General features: G+C 44.3%; 2 protein-coding genes across 2 annotated transcripts in view; both read right to left on the bottom strand.

Annotated features, from left to right (window-relative positions):
• The window catches only part of Dhx36 (DEAH-box helicase 36), a 31385-nt gene extending 22451 nt beyond the window's left edge, over window positions 1-8934 (bottom strand). The window contains exons 1-5 of the mRNA XM_048347233.1: window positions 8653-8934; window positions 4594-4718; window positions 3418-3652; window positions 2616-2654; window positions 691-861 (exon numbers count right to left, since the gene is read on the bottom strand). Coding sequence (XP_048203190.1) covers window positions 691-861; window positions 2616-2654; window positions 3418-3652; window positions 4594-4718; window positions 8653-8877 — 795 coding nt within the window. The 5' untranslated portion in view covers window positions 8878-8934. The remainder of the gene's footprint in view (window positions 1-690; window positions 862-2615; window positions 2655-3417; window positions 3653-4593; window positions 4719-8652) is intronic.
• Window positions 8935-15210: 6276 nt separating this feature from the next.
• Window positions 15211-17297, bottom strand: part of Gpr149 (G protein-coupled receptor 149) — a 40919-nt gene continuing 38832 nt past the window's right edge. The window contains exon 5 of the mRNA XM_048345862.1: window positions 15211-15837. Coding sequence (XP_048201819.1) covers window positions 15211-15837 — 627 coding nt within the window. The remainder of the gene's footprint in view (window positions 15838-17297) is intronic.

Below are 17297 nucleotides of genomic sequence, written 5' to 3'. Positions count from 1 at the left end.
TTTTTTTAAGTTACCGATGGGGACAAAAAAATATACCTTTCATAAACAAAGTACAGATTCTCAGTTTAGTTCCACCCAGTGTATTATGTGTTGAAAACCAGAGACATGAAAATAATAAGCTAATGACAAAACTTATTTTTTCCTGTTTGGTGGGGTTAGGACCTAGGAAGCTCTGCTTCCAAAGCATGCTCTCTACCGTCCATCCTCATCCTTTGTCCTTTACTGTTTTTCAGCCCTGGTCAGCATACTCCTACCCACACAGCTGGGATTACAGATACACACCATCATACCCAGCCTGTGGTACTGAGAACAGTATCCCTCACTGTCTGACTGGGCTGCTTTCAAACCGCAAGCCTCCCAATCTCTCTGGAGTTGGGATTTCAAGCACGCATCACCACATTCGGTCTAAGGTAGTAGAATTTTAGGCATCTACTGATTAAGATTATTTAGAGTTTGGCCTTAATAATAATATGAGCACTTTATATTGATGTTGTATTCTTTTTGGATTTATATCTGAATTTTCAAGTTAATCTGTAAGAGATGACAGCCAATCTTTTGACCTTTACTACCAAACTACTTGCACACACAGTAACCAATCCTAAGCCTCATTAAGACTTGTTCTAAACATTAAAAAACTCCTTCGAGGGCGGGGCGGCGCTAGGGGGTGCTGGGCAGCACAGGCTCACTCACAGAGATGGCGCTGATCCTCCGAGGCTGGGTGCACACAATCCTGCACGCAGAGCCCGTGCCCCGCTCAATGTAGCTATCCAGGATGAACTGCGTGACCTGGGTGGTTTTGCCACAGCCAGTTTCGCCACTTATCACTGTTACCTGATGGCTGTTGATCAAAGTCACTAGCTCCTAAAAAAAGCAAAAGGTACCATGTGTTGACTAAGTCATGAAAGGTGCAATACAATTCAGAGCTCTATTCAGTGATGGCTGGAAGCTGGATATCTGTCTACCTCTAGCACTTTTCAAGTGTAAGTACTTATTCAATGTAAATAACATCAAACTAAGAACCACAGAACTAAGAAAGACACTGCTGAAGAAAAATGCCCAGAAAGACAGCTCCTGTGTTGTCAGTTGTATTAACTCAAAACTACAGAGGGTATTGAAACCTGTGTTCTGTCAGTCGTATTAACCCAAAGCTAGAAAAAGCGTGCAGATCTGAGATGCCGGAACAGAAGACAAATCCTCAGCCTGAGCAGCTACTGAGGGCGTCACTAGTCATTATGGATTTCATAAATATGGCTTTGCCTGCTGGACAAGTTTTATACTATTTCAACAATGAGAAACTAAACCAAGTATTATGTGCTTTCAAGATTATTTCAAATAATGTAAGACAAGTTTTTAAATTCCTACTAAACACATGACCTTTAGATATCTAGAAAATTTTACATTTGGGGAAGGTCTTCTTTCTTAAAATGGTTTAATTTATAATATATATATATATATATATATAATCCCCCCCCCCCCACCAGTCCTGGGGCTTGGACTCAGGGCCTGAGCACTGCCCCTGGCTTCTTTTTGCTCAAGGCTAGCACTCTGCCACTTGAGCCACAGCACCACTTCTGGCTTTTTCTATATGTGATGCTGAGGAACCGAACCCAGGGCTTCATGTATTCAAGGCAAGCACTCTACCACTAGGCCATATTCCCAGCTGTAAAAAATACATTGAATATTAGCACTCACTATGTCAACAGAACCATCCTTCTACTTGTGGGTTATATTCTCATCTAAAACAACTTGAAAACCCATGATGTAACTGACACAACAGCCAGTAAATGCACTTGGCCCTCCATACCAAGCTGGAAGAAATGAACAAATACTTGTTGGGGTACAAACCCTTTTTGTTATTATTTCCTAAACAACTATTTACATGGCATTTATACTGCATTAGGTAGTAGAAGTAAAACAAAGATAACCTGAAGACTGCAAGAGGATATTCTGGACGTCACACAAATACTACTCAATTCATATGAGGGATTTTAGAGCCAGCCCGAAAGGGCACAAAGGCATGGCTGTGCTAAGAAGCACAAAATGCATTCATTCACAAACATTTACTGATGCCTATGTCACACCAGGTACTGCTGACTCAAGAGACAGAGAAAGAACAAAGCACCCTGTCCGCAAGAACTTACACTGGACTAGTAGGGGAGGACACAGGTGTCAGGTGGCAATAAGTGCTATGAAAAGCAAAGAAAAATAAAATAAATAAGGCTGGGAGGACCAGGCAGCATAGAGGACTACATTATTCTATGTAGGGTAACTATGATGAAGGGTCACTAATAAATTCAAGTGCTATGGCTTAGTAGCGCTGTAATTCTCATTAAAGTGTTCAGTGGAGAATTAAAAGCAAAGTAGTTATTCATGTTACCATACAAGAAAATTCTATCTCTAAACTCTAAAGATTTACATTATGGAAAACTTCCAGATAACCGTTTTGTGACCATTTCCCCCCATTTTACCCCCAATAACTAAAAAGAATTAGACTGACTTCCATTTAAGGGAAGGGTCATTAACATGTACTTTCTTACTGGTAACAGAGCTCTCCTAAAAAAAAAAAAACAGTGGTCTACTTTGCAAATCAAATTAAGAAGTACAAAGCAACTTACCTTCTGCATTCCATAGGAAGGTAGTTTTTCCCTGAAACGCTGAAATTTAAAAGGAAATTTTCAATTTTCATACAACACATGGAATCAGATCATGATGAGAATCAAAGGATATCATTAGATGTACAAGAATCCAAAAGTATTTTCATTACCTTAAAGAACATGTAAAATATCAGGACTTTAAAAAAAAAATCTTACAGAAAAGAATCTCGTTTACTTTTCAACACTGATAAAGTTCCATCGTAACTCATAGAGTAGAAACTCTTCTTCAAAGTCAGAAGAAGTGAGTGAGATCTCAACTCTCCCCTAGCGGGGTTGTACCACGCGCTACTTTATCACTCTCGGACGTGATCTGTGTGTCCCTTGGGCTTGAGGTCCTCACCGCATTCCTCTACCCACTTATCAGGGCACCATTTCCTGGTGCAGCAGGCGTGGGAGCAGGGTGGAAGACACGGGCTTGCCTCGGAGAGTAGGGGAAGACTCAATACCCAGGCTCATCCAACCACATCAGGGAAGCCAGACTCAGGCACGAAGGCCTAAAAGGTTTGTTTTTTTTAATCTCCTAGGCTGCCATAAAGGCTCAATGAAAAACCTTTATTAAAAAGCACCTAACACATTCTGGCACAAACCAGATACTCACAGCAACTTACATAAGGATGGATTAAACTAGAATAGTACAAAGGGAGTAACTCACTCCTTTGATTCTGTAACAGTTTCCTCCTAATTTTGAAGACTTTAATTTATATATATACCTGCTCAGCTCAGCCTTCCCATGAGAGTAGAGAATGATCTTGCTTTCCATTACCTGCATCTCAATATACCGAGGGTCACTTTTCTTCTTTTGTAAATCTTCCAGTAACTTTTGATCGAGGGTTACATCTGGTTCATTTCCTTGTAAAAGATACTCAGAATCTCGGTCAAAGGTGGGTTTATCCCTGATTCTAAGTATCTTTTTTTCTTGGCTCACTGATTTTTTTTCCTGGCTGTCAACTTTCTTCTCTGAGTTTGTTTTTTTCTCAGCAGAAACTTCAGCACCATATCTATTTTGACAAAATAAAAAGTGAAATAAAAAAGGTGAAAAACACTCAAGCCCAAAACAAACCAACCACTATTCCTGTCTAAATATTTCAAAATCGGGGCTGGGACTATGGCCTAGTGGCAGAGTGCTTGCCTCATATACATGAAGCCCTGGGTTCGATTCCTCAGCACCACATATATATAAAAAGCCAGAAGTGGAGCTGTGGCTCCTCAAGTGGTAGAGTGCTAGCCTTGAGCAAAAAGAAGCCAGGGACCGTGCTTAGGCCCTGAGTTCAAGCCCCAGGACTAGCCAAAAACCAAAACAAAACATAAATATTTCAAAATCATTCCCAAGAAAAGCTTGTATTCTCTGCTCCTCCATGCAGCTACAAAGCACTTAACATTCTTAGAACAGATTCAAATTTTTCCCTCCTCACAGATAAATATTGCCAGATATCCTTGGGTTGATTTGAAAATTAAAAATCCACGCAACAGTCACTCCTCTATTGTAGCTGCCCTATGTTTTCTCTTTTTCTGATTTATTTCACACCTTCATTTTCCTCCAGATACTTTTCCTTAGCTATAAGTAAGACATCACATTAGATAGTGGCTGAAATACTGCTAATTTTTCCTATATAAGATACAGTTCTAGTAACATCACTAAAACAGCAGCAATTTAACTTTATTAAGCCCTCCCCACCAGTACTTCAGAAATAACAAAAATGGCAAGCAGAAAATACAAGTAACATACATCTCATACCTACACACTGTGTGCAGTCTAGTTACATCTCCTACCTACACACTGTGTGCAGTCTAAATCTGCCTTTCTTTCTCCTTAAAGACTTTTATTTACTGGAGAACCTAATCATGTTATTTTTTCTTACCACTGTTTTTCTCACCAACACTATAAGGGTCATTATTCTTTGTCTATTCTTTAAAAGAACAGTTTTTCTTGCTGTTTTACCCATGATCCTCAGGAGCAAACCAAGATATCTGGGATTCAGAGTCTTTCTCACTCTTAGCTTGGACAGAGTTCAGCAGCTGCACAATCTGTTCTTCTCGTCTTTCATCCATGTGCACTACAGCTCTCTATTGTACAAAAGAAAAAGGATCTCCGTCAGCCTAAGCACGCATAAAACTATTTGATAACTACAAGAAAAAATAAAGGCAAAGGGATATATACTGACTATGCATATATGAAAGATAAAATTTCCCTTTATCCCAGCCCCACATTCTAAACCTAATTAGCATTACCAGTTTTGTAGATTTTTTTTCCATGAGGAAATAGTATAGCTGCAAATAAAGCATATTTGTCTCTTCTTATAACTTTCACTCCCAGATGGCCTACCCTCATGTATTACTACATATGTTCTCCTATAAGAGTTCTGGTTTTTTTTGTTGTGGATGGTGGAAGTCATGGGATTTGAATCCAGAGCATGGACACTATCTCTGAACTCTCACTCAAGGCTAGTACTCTACCACTTTGAGCCACAGCTCCACTTCTGGTATTTTGTAAGAGTCTCAAGGGCCTTTCCTGCCTGGGCTGGCTTTGAACTGCAATCCTCAGAGCGCAGCCTCCTGAGTAGCTAAGATTACAGGGGTGAGTCACTAGTGCACAGCCTTGAGTTTTTTGGTTTGTTTTTTTTTTTCTTTAAATGAAACGTGGAAATACTTGGTGGCCATGATCATTTGAACGTCTTACACTGAAAACAGTAATTGGGTAGACTGATCTGGAGTACAGAAAGCAGGCCAATGCCCACAGCCCGCAGTGTGGCACACACTGAACATGTGACCACAGAACAGGCCATTGCCCAGACGTAGCAGCCACTTCATGACCCTTGGGGAACCAGGAAAACTTTTAGGAACTTTAAGTCATATGCATCTATGAAATACATTACAGGCCAAGGTTAAAAAAAAAATGAATGCTCAAGCCAGTTCTTAAGAGATTTTTTTTTAAATAACAAATTTTAAAACACCACTCTAACATGAACAAGGGCCAGCAAAACTCTCAGGCTCATTATGATCCAGATTTGATAATGTGTGCTTGAGTCCACAGGCAATGGGAGACACACGAGTGATGACAATCAGTCTACTAGGTTAAAGAACTGCAGAGGGAGGAAGGTGAAAGTAATAAGGAAAAAACAAAAGCAGGGTGAAGAAGCCACAGTCACTATGTAGGGGGAGCAAGAGGAACAAGAAGAATGAGAGACAGCTGTCCCAAGCACAGGCTGGACCTGACAGGAGACCAGCAAGGTCACCAGGAAGAGGCTGCGTATGTCTGTTTCTGTGTACGAGTGGACATGGTGGAGGGCAAATAAGGTTGCTGGGTCCTGCATGTAAACATCCCAGTTCCACACTTTACCAAGGGCCAGGGTGCTTCCATGCACATTCCAGTCAGAAACGCAATGCTCCACAGAACTCAGGCCATTAGACTTGTGTGCTGCTGGCAATCACTTCCTTAGGATAGGATTCTCGAGTCAAAATGTGCACTCAGGCAGGGCACTCGTAGCTCACACCTGCAACCCTAGCTAGGGTGAGGGTTACACCTAGGGTGTAACTCAAGGAAGCTGAGATCTGAAGATCTCAGTTCAAAGCTAGCCTGGGCCAGGAAAGTCCATGGAGACTCTTGTCTCCAATTAACCACCAGAAAACCAGAAGTGTAGCTGTGGCTCAAAGTGGTAGGGTACTAGCCTTGAGCAAAAGAGCTCAGGGACAGCACCCAGGGCCTGAGCTCAAGCCCCACAACTGACCAAAAAAAAAAAAAAAATCCCTCATCTGATTAGATAGCCTGTATTCCCCTTATCCTATTTTTAACATTGCCTTCTGGATAAAGTCCCCAACATCGAATGTCTCTGTAAAGTAGGTACCTACCTATCTCATGTATGCATAATATACTATCCTCCCTAAGCATTTGTTGAAAGAACATCTATCATTGGAATTCATTTTGTAAACACAAAGATCATTTTTAAAGTAAAATCTATGGAAATTGATTGAGACATAAGCCTACCAAGCTAAAAGCAGTCAAGAGAACAGTTAGAATAAGACAAAAGAAAATTGCTCATATTTAATGATGGATAGACTCGTGTCAGACAGCAGAATGATGCAGCTCAATGACAAACAAAAATAAAGTATCGTTATAAAGGCTAGATCACCAAGACTCCTAAAACAAAGGCAAGAGGAATCAGGAAGAGGTGGCTCACAGTTGTCATCTAGCTATTCCCGGCCAAGACATGCACGAGACCCCTCTCAACAAACAAATGAGCATGAGGCTGAGATGGTGAGAACTGCAGTTCTTGGCAGCTCAGGCAAAAAATGTTCAAGACTCCATTTCAAAGGAAAAAGCTAGGTCTGGAGGTGCCTTCATCCCAGCTATGACAGGAAGTCTAAAGGAGGTGGACTGTGCATTCCCACGTAGGATGCTAGGAGCTATCTCAAAAGAAAGTAATGCAAAAAATACCAGAGGTTCAGGGGCAGAGTGCCTGCATAATGAGCAGGAGCCCCTGAGTTCAAATGACACTATCTATAAAAATAAGAGCTGGATGTCAGTGGCTCACTGAAATCCTCAGTGGCCTGAAATCCTAGCTACTCAGGAGGCTGAGATCTGAGGATCATGGTTCAAAGACTGGCAGATAAGTCCATAATACTCTTATCTCTAATAAACTACTCGGAAAAAGTCGAAAGTGGTAGAGTGCGCAAAGAGGCTCAGGGACAGTTTGCAGCCTGGGTTCAAGCTCTGGGGAGTTCAAGCCCTGGGACTGGCAAAATAAAGTGATAAGAGGCATAGCTGCAAATCTCAAGTAGTGAGGTCAGGAATCAAATGATATAATTTCTCCTTTTAAGATTACCATGTGTGGTTCTAAATAAAGGAGTTGAGGCTTACAAACTAAATAGAGGCTGTGAACACACAACACTGGCTTGGTCTGGGGAAATTTCTGTTGAGATAAATGTTTGGATTTGGGACATATTAAGAAAGCACAACAGATAGATCTACTTAAATGAAAAATCAGAGTCAAGATTATATCCCATTTGGCCAAGTGAACGCATAGTAGCAATGTTTACTAAAATGGAAGTTTGGGGATGCATTGAGATCTTGCTGCGTTCCAATCATCTGCTGCTTATTAGTGAAAGCAATGAGCATCTTCTGACTTAATCCTCCATCTGTTCCAGTCTTTTCCAAGCTGGGCTGTACACTCCCTAAATATCCTACTTCAGATCACAGCAACTTGTATACAGCATTGTTTAAAATAAGGGGCAGATAAATGTGGATAAAATTACTGTGTACGTCCTTTCAGTTATGAAATACTCCTCCAACTTCGAACACGTAGATGTGCTTTCCCAGGTTTCCAAGCAATGTGTTTATGGGACAATTTAACTTGGGGCTGTCGAAAACATATTTGCACCTATATACTGAACAGACCTCACAGCAGCACAGGGCGAACACTCCGCGCGAGTTTCATTCCCTAGGCCTCTCTCTTTGCTTTTAAAAAAGAATGTAACACACTGAAAACGAATGCTTCAATGAAAACGCCCGTGGATGGGAGAAAATTAAGTGGTTTACAGACGGTAGGATGAGAACATTGCACTTCGCATCTATTATATCGGGGTGCTTTTCAGGACCCCGACAATCCCGGCGGAGCCTCCCCAAGCCGCATCCTAAAGCTGCTTCCTCCCCGAGGCCGCTGTCCTGCACCGGGCGCTGCTCATCGAGGGGAAAAGTGGACTTTCTCGGCATCCACCCTGTCAGCCCGCTGCGTCCACCTCCGTTAGGGGATCACCGCGGTCGCCTTCGCCAGAAAAAGAACTCAAAAGCCACCCGGCCGCTGCCCGAGAGGAGGGACAGACTCCTGCGGGGGGGAACCCGAGTGCTGCACTCGCGCTCGGCTCGCCCGTGCCGTTAGCGGGGCGCGCACTTCCGGCGCGCGCACATCCGGGCATTCGCGCCGCGCAGCGCCGGCACCCGCCTCACAAAGCACGGACGTGGCCGGGGCGGCCCGCGGGCCCCACCGGGCGCCGCCGCCGTTACCTCCTGCCGCTCGGCTTCCCGGTTCCTCTGAGTCTGCTTCTTCGCGTACCACAGGCCGATCTCGCGGCCCTTCAGGTGCGCGGGGTGCGGCCCGCGGCCGCCTCCCCGCCCGCCGCCGCCGCCGGGGCCCCGCCCGCCGCCGCCGCCGCGGCCGCCCCCGTGGCCCCCTCCCGAGCTGCGGCCGCCCCCATCGCGGCCCCAGCTCTGGTGGTAGTCGTAGCTCATGGTCCCCGCGCGCCGCAAGCTGCGAGGAGCCGCCGCCGCCACTAGGAATGGCGTCCGGGTCCGGAAGCGGGTGCGCGGCCACTTCCGCCTCGCTTCCGGCGCCCGGCGCGAAGGGGCGGGGCCTCCCGGGCGCCGCCCGCGCCGGCTTCCGGTGACGTCACACGCCGGGGACGGAAGCGGCGCTCGTGGGCGCCCGGGGTGGCCCGGGCCGGAGGCCGTCGTGCGCTTTGGCCCCTTGGGCCGGCGGGGACCGGGCGGGACTAGCGCCGGGCGGGCCCGCAGCCGTCTGCACCAACCTGCCGCGCGGCGTCCGATGGCGGTGGACTCGTAGATGCTATGTGCGTGTGTTTGTGTGTGTATAATTAGGCAGGTGCGTATGTAATTGTTATTTGTATGTATGTATGTTTGTATGTGTAAGTATGTCTAAGCAAGTGTGTGTTTGGGTGGGTCGGGTCTCGGCCTCCTGAGTGGCATCAGCCGTCCACGCCGGCCTGGCTTCCATGTTCTTCATCTCGCGACAAAGTCGTAAGTCGTCATTTGAGGGTTGAGGTTTTTTGAAGCCCCGAGAGTGAGGCGTATCCATGCTGCTCCCCGCGGACACTGGAACTTAATCGACTCGCCCCCCCTTACCCCTCTTGGGGTGGCGATGGGGCCTGGGAAGGGTTCTAATAGCGATCCCAATCCTGTCTGGAATGTCCAAGTCTGGCTAAACGTTTGTAGGAGGGAAATAGAAGAGGAGGAGGAGGAGCGGTGGAATACGTGGAAGGAAGATGATTATGGAAAAGCTTAGTAAATAAGCCACTGTCTTGTCACATGAAAGTTTGAAACTGGGAAATTTTATTTACCTTGAGACGGGATTTGAGTCATAAAGGACAACTCTTCCAGACTGTAATTTTTATGGTCAAGTCTGAATTTGCTTACAATTAAAATGTAGATGCTTCTCAAATTCTTAGTGTCATTACTGATCCATCTCCTACGTCCTCTAATTGTTTTTAGGCAAGGGAATAGTAGAAATATCTTTAAATTGCCAGCTAATTTTTCTTGTACACTTTGGCCTTTTTCTCTTTTCCCATTTCTCTAAGATGAAGTTTGATGTAGTAGAATAGGGGAGGGGAGTTATTTCTACCCTAGAGTTGCATAGATTTAATGAAGTCCATGCTGCTGAACTTATGACCATCAGAGCCTTGCACGTGTCCATGGCCAATTAAACTCAGCTCAGCAGGTGGTGTCTGGGATCCGGTTTTAGTTAGCTATTACTCCCAGTCGGTTTATTGGTACCCAAAATTATCAGATACTGGCTCACTTGGCTTTATCCCAGTAATAAGGGTGGCAAGAATGCTAGCTAGAGATTCATCACTTACCTCCTTATCTCCTATGCAACATGGAAGTTTCTGCATCCCAGCTATGTAATAGCTAACAGAATTCTAGAGTTACAATTATTGCTGTACAGCAAGTTGCCTGAAAATTAAGTAGAATAAAACCACTACAGTGCTTTTGTTTACATCCCATAAGTCAGGAATTTGCACAGGACAATATGGAAACGGCCTTTCCTGTGAGGTACCTTTGAGGAGATGCACTGCTTGAGTCTGGGATCATTTAGAGACATCTGCACTTGAACACCTGATGCTTGGTGGTGGGTCTGAATTGTACCTGGACCCTCACCATTTGGTTCACTTTGGAGCCTTGAGACTTCTCATACCATAACTGCAGGACTCTGAGAGCAGCTATGGAAACCTACATGTCACAGACCAAGTTGAAAGCATATGCCATTCATATTAACTGACCTTAGAAGCTATGTGGTGCCCCTTCCACTGTACTCACTGGCTGAGCAGTTACAGGGGACCACCTAGGACTACATTTAGAGTAAAACTCAAAGTTCATATCTGTTAGACTTTCCCTGGCCTCGTGTTTGCATCTCCAACCACTTCTTCCCTCCTCTGCCTTCCTCCCAACTTTCTTGATAATTCCGCAGCCATTGAGGAGGCCATTTGTACTTCAGGAAACGTATGTTTTCCTTTGCTAGGCTGTGATTTCCCCAGATGATCCCGCAGTATCTCCTGACTTTGAGTCTCAGATGAAAGGTTACTTTATTAGTGAGATTCTTCTGACTAGATTATTGGAAAAAGCACGCTTTAGTTTTCCTTTAATTTTTCCCCTTAGCACTTATTATCTCATTTCCTGTGAATGTGTTCAGCATTTACACATGTACACACAAATGCCCATGTATATGCACATAACCTTGTGCTCATAATGGGTTATACACATACATATATATCAGCATATAATCACTCATATGCACAACTCCTGTACTTAGGAAAAGGTTACATACACACAAACATGCACACAGTCCTCTACTTAGGATGCGCTTACACATACATGCCCAGAGTCCTCTGCCATTTATTGTGATGACTTAACACATATACATCTTCTACTTAGAGTTGAGATAAATATACACACCTATCCTGTAGGACAGTTACACACACATATGCACATAGCCTCTGTGATGGAGTTATACATCCATTTAGGATGTGTATATTAGAAGTAGAAAATACCATAAGCCAAAAGTGCATATAGTCTGTGTAACCTACCAGGTGTCATAGCTGAACATGAGAGCCCAGGGGAAGAGAGTCATTTGTCTGCCCTTGTGACTCGGTGTGTGACTGGGCCTGTGGCTTGCAGTGCTGCCCAGGAGAGTGTCCTACAATGTATCACCGCCCTGTGAGGCAGGGCATTTGCTGAGCGTGCATTTGTATTGCAGTTTTCTTACTCAAAAACTCTTCAGTTGACCATTGTAAATGAGAGAACCTCTGTATACGTGAGTGTGAAGTAAAGACCTTGTCTTTATACAAAAAGAGGCCTGGCCTTTCCCTCAGCCTCTAGGGAGATCGATTCTCAGCCTGTGAAATGCCATGCCCGATGAAGACTCTGTCGGAGTCAGCTGCAGCCAGCCTCGCACGCCTCCCTGTGCTCCCCCTGCCATGCAGCCCAGGAACGGCTCCGGTGAGCCTTCCCAGTGGGCACACGCCCGTGCCAGGAGAGCAGTGCTGCCTGAACCCATGAGGAAAACCCAACACAAGCCCCACACGGAGGCCTTTCTGTTCTATGGACTGTTCCTCTTGGCTGGATGCATCCGGAACATTTTCCCTGGAGTAAAACATAACCACACATTTAGAGCTTGCTCCAACTCATAGAATGTATATATTTACAGGTGTGTTTTCTTTTGTTCTCAGGTATAACTTGAAGAAATTAAAACAATTAGTCATATTAAATATTATAATAAATGAGAGTGACAACGCTAGATGCTGATAGCTCATGCTTGTAATCCTATCAACTCAGGAGGCTGAGATTTGGAGAGTTATGGTTTGAAGCCAACCTGGCAGAAAAGTGTGAGATTACATCTCCAAAGTAAGGAGCCAAAAAACAAGCCGGATTCATGGTTCAAGTGATCGTGTGCCAGATGAGCAAACCATGTAAGTGCAAGGCCCTGGGACTAGCAAGAGACAAAAAAAATTATTTCAAGTGTAAGAAATTAAGAGAAAAATGGGTCGTGAGATTAACTACAACAGAACTATGTCAAGAGAGGCCTCCAAATAACGTATAATCAAGTTTTCTCTTTACTGTATCCGGAGTAACACTTCTTTGCTTGCTGACAATGACAGCTCTGAAATTGTAGGGATGATTTTTCCTAGGAGAGCCTTCTGTGTTCGCAGTTTGGATGAGCCACCACCAGAGGGTGACATCTTTTAATTTAGCAAGCTTTTTTCATCAGACATCTATGAAGAAGAGAGCTGTGCAGCGTTCTCATTAATAAGAGCTCTCACGAATAAGAGCTCTACCCATTAGAAATATGGATATAGCACAAGCTGTGTGATTTCCTGTTTCATCATAGGGAGCACACTAAGGGGTGGGTAAACCTATGTGAACTCATGCAGTTAACTTTCCTTCTCCTTACAAGGAACTAAATCAGCCATTCGTGCCCACACTGCCCACACAGGTTTTTCTTACATATTCAGGTTCTGGCTTGGAGTTAACAAGTGTTAACAAGTTAGTAAGGTGATACTGATTAACCTCTCAACCCGTGACTCCGGGCTAAGCAACCTTGCAACTGCTTCAATGAAGGAGAATTTTAAAGTAGATCCCTTGTGTATGTAGTTGAGCAAGCCAGGGCTTGAAGTAGGCATATCTGAGGGTCATTTTCCTGTTCCCAGAGCCCAGCCTCGCCCACACTTACTGAAAAGAAATGAAGACAAGCAGGAAAATAGGTGTTACTAGGCGTACAGTTCCTGTGCGCTCTCCATCCTGATTTCTGTCATCCTATTCCTATCCAGAGAGCGACTTCTTACGTTCAGTTCTTTCCTGTTTTATTCAGTTTTGTTAGGATCCCGTTTCCTTTGTTTCCAGAAAAGCTGCAGTGTCGCCTTTTTTTTTCAGAATATCATAGATCTAGATTTATCAAAATATTTTACAGAGATTATTAAATGAATATTTACTTTCAGTTTTCTTTTACCCATTTACACGTTTAGTGCATAATGATTTACACCATCAGACAGATTGGCTTGTTTGTCATATTAAAATCTCTTAATTTTGTGACACATAACTTTTTAGAATGAACTGTATTTGTAAAGAGAATACATGAATTTGAGTTTACATGTTAGGCATTATTTGAGGCTTGCTTTCACAAATATCCCTAATGACGTTACATGTATCTCCTAAACTGAGGAGATATTTGAGGAGTTATGACAAATGAAGAAAGTTCATTGAGATAATTCTTTTAAATGATTTGTCTTGGTGGCAGAAATACCCTCTAAAGATGAAACAATATGAAAGATAAGAGTTTTGATTTAGTGTAATGACCAAGAAGTGGAAATGAGCTATTCTAAAAATAATTCACTCAGTGTATAACTAGCTAAATAGATAAGGTGTGTGAGTTGGGATATACAAAGTCTAAAGCCATATCAAACAATAACTTTGGAAATCGAACATTTAAGTAATACATTTAATATATCTGTACAGAAATATTAGAATAAAGCAGTTTGAAGAAAATAAATTTTCAAGTATACATTACTAATACTCTTACAGGACGATTCCTACATGTTTTCAATGTGATGCATTCTAAAATTAATCTTGAAATGAGTACCTCAAAATCATTTAACAAAGTGCATGTGGGATTGCTTGTTCATCTACCCCATAGGTATCTATGGGAAAGAAACAAAACACACACTGATTCTTGAACTCCTTCGTAAAATAAAATTTTCTGTGTCTAGAGGATGGATAAGAAAGTCTGCCCAGTGTAGCCTTAGGAAAGACACTTTTGTTTTTGAAATGGTGAAAAATATGATCTAAGAAGAAACCAGAATATCATCAGTTTTGTTTTAGACTTGGGATTTCACTCTGCTTTGCCCAAAGCTTGTTCCTCTAGTTGGGTGCGCCTCCCAGGGCTTTCTCTGACAGTCTTCCCCGCAAATTTCCATCCAAACGAAACAATTCTATGGGAGTCCAATGTGTCGCGTGGCTTGCCATTGTCTGGGGAAGTCTTGGTCCCAGAGACCGGCTTTCTGGAGGTGTGCTTGCTGGGAGTCCTTTAGGTCATTAAAGGCATGCCCCTGAAGGGATGAGGACTCCTACCCTCTTCCTCTCTAACCCGTCCTTGCCCCCACTTTCTCCTGCTTCCTGGCTCACCTAGAGGGAGCCAAGTGGATTGTCTTGGATGCTAGTTATCATGAAGGAAAGCTAACCACAAAACTTTCTCATTTGTGACGAACAGCATGTTTGCTTTAAGAGCCATCCTGTCAGAATGAGATGACAACATTGTTGGTATACTTAAAAAAATGAAGACCCACTTGTAAGATCATGTATTTTTAGAAATGAAGTGAGTGTCTGTAGGCCAGGGGGTATGTGCATTCCAAGTTAGAAATTAATTTACCTTTTCTAGAAGAAAGTATTTTCTAGACAGACCTGTAATGCTAAAGCAACAATGGGGAGGAGCTCATTGCTAGTCACATGTAGGCAAGCCTTGGTAAACACAGTTCAAGTGTTGCTATTTTCCTTTTTCTCCCTTGCAGTAAAGGCCAACACTGTGTAGAAATGTGTATGACAAGCATATGTTCATTTGAAAAACGCAGGCAGAAATGTTAGGAAACTAGGCCAAGGTCCATTTTAGAAAAGATTTTCTTTTTTTTTAGAAATTGGATAAAACGCAAAATCTTTCAATTACCACAGTGTATGATCTTTAGGTAGCACATAAAATGCACTTGGTGTTCACACGAGGTCCAGCCGTCCACACTAAAAACAATAATTAGCCAGTAACCCATGATAGATCCCGTGAACCACAAATCAGCACCGGGGTGCCCCCTCCCCAGCTCGAGGTGGCGGGGCCTCTCTGGCTCCCTCCCGGCCCGCGCTCTCTTCCTCTCTCCTCCGGTAGGCTTTATTCAGCAGCTGGATCTCCTCCTGGTAGCCGTCCCTCTCCTGGTGCTGCCGCTTACTGTTCTGCCTGTGCGCTTCCACCGTGTCCGGGATGGAGATGCTGATATCCCCGTCTGGGTTACTCGTGGGTAAGAAGAGAGAGTAGGAGGCCGTCTCCCCCAGATCGCAGGACACGAACCTGTTTTCTTTCCGGGAGTAGCGCAGGGAGGGAGACCTCACCTGGGCCGACGACTGGCTGATGTTGCTGATGATGGACACGGTGTCCAAGGCCTCTTCATTGTCACAGATTTCAAGGACCTCCAGGTGTATTTTGACACTGGTGTCCGCCAGCGTGGAAGGGGAATCCTCCGCGTTTGGTTCGTGGCCAACGCTTTTGGACCGGTAGACTTCTATTTTCTTAGAGGCAGGGGTTATCTTCTGCCCTTGGGCGCTGACCTCATAGGTAGAAAGAGACAGGGTTTTCCCGGTAGGTGCCTGGAGGGAGACCATCCCCTGGAAGGCGCACAGGGGGATGGCGAGGCCACCGCCCAAACGCTGCAACAAAACAAAACAGTGGTTATTAAGAACTCCGAGGCGGGGAAGGGGATTTGGTTATCCACGAGAATGGCAAAGCTTCTCAGCTCCATTTCCCTGGCAACTGTTTTCAGGCCGTTTAAATTCAGACACAAAAGAAGCACAGCTGTTTCTCCAAGGTCAAATCCAGCGCCTAACTCAGGAGCCATTCATTGGCGGTAGGGGAAGTATTTCCACCGGGGAAGCCAAAATCTGTGAGCTGATGGGAAGCAACAGGTGATATTTGGGCCAGAAATGAAGCACTTGGAACCAGTCTGGGATTGGTTTTGTATTTTTGTCACATATCCAGTTTAATTTAAAAGCTTGGGTGGATTGAAAGAAATGCAGCCTGTCTTCGCGGCACGCACCTTGCTTCTGCAAGAGTGTGACTCGAATGCAGTCCGAAGGAGATTTGGGCCGTTAGATCTGAGCACACAAGGGGACAAAGGTCTCCAGAGCGGTGCTGTGCCGTCCTTGACTTCCCAATGAGAAATTAGTCATTAAAGTAACCCCAGTGGCAGACAGGAACGCTGCCATACCTCTGCAGAAACTATCCCCAAAGTTTCATCCGCACTTCCTAGGTCACCACCAAGAAGTGCTTAAGAAAGGCAGATGGGGGGGCTGGGGATATGGCCTAGTGGCAAGAGTGCTTGCCTTGTATACATGAGGCCCTGGGTTCAATTCCCCAGCACCACATATACAGAAAACGGCCAGAAGTGGCGCTGTGGCTCAAGTGGCAGAGTGCTAGCCTTGAGCAAAAAGAAGCCAGGGACAGTGCTCAGGCCCTGAGTCCAAGCCCCAGGACTGCCCCCCCCCCCAAAAAAAAGAAAGGCAGATGGAGTGTCATGCCTTGTCTCTCTGTATTGCCAATTCGTGCTTTCATACTGGCCCCCGACTAATGACATGCTGGTCTCAGAAGAAAGAATGCAGAATTTCTCCCAATAGTGGTTCTTAAAACCAAGTCCCTAGAGTAGTGTCACTTGGTAATTTGTTACAAATGCAGATTCTTTAACCTCTACCTCGAGTTTACACTCTGGACTCAATGGCCAACGGTTGACTTTAAAAAGCCCTTTGGGAAATCTGTTACATGATAAAACTTGAGACATGCTGTTCTAATTTTTAAAAGAAGCAAAAGAAGTTCTGGTCCCGAAAAGTAGGGAAGTGAGTTGTTTAACAGAAAGACATGCACTCACTACCTGAAAATCCTGAGGTTGCGAATTGGATTTCTAGTTACTAAGTTGAGGTTACTCCCGGCGGGAGGGGGGGAGGAGGGGTCCGGACTAATGGTGATTTACTTATTGCATAATTAACCGTCCCAGTTTCCCCGACAACTGTTTCTCAGATTTAGAACAAATTCTTCCAGAGAACCCCTGGGTCCCAGGCAAGGTCTTGTAGGGGACGAAGGGTTGAGGAAGGCCTGGGACCAGAGCCGTTGGAAAAGA

Source organism: Perognathus longimembris, chromosome 5 (genome assembly GCF_023159225.1).
Source record: "Perognathus longimembris pacificus isolate PPM17 chromosome 5, ASM2315922v1, whole genome shotgun sequence".
Classification (NCBI taxonomy): Eukaryota; Metazoa; Chordata; class Mammalia; order Rodentia; family Heteromyidae; genus Perognathus; species Perognathus longimembris.
The sequence above is the reverse complement of the archived record's forward strand: the minus strand, read 5'-3'. Positions and strand labels throughout refer to the sequence as shown.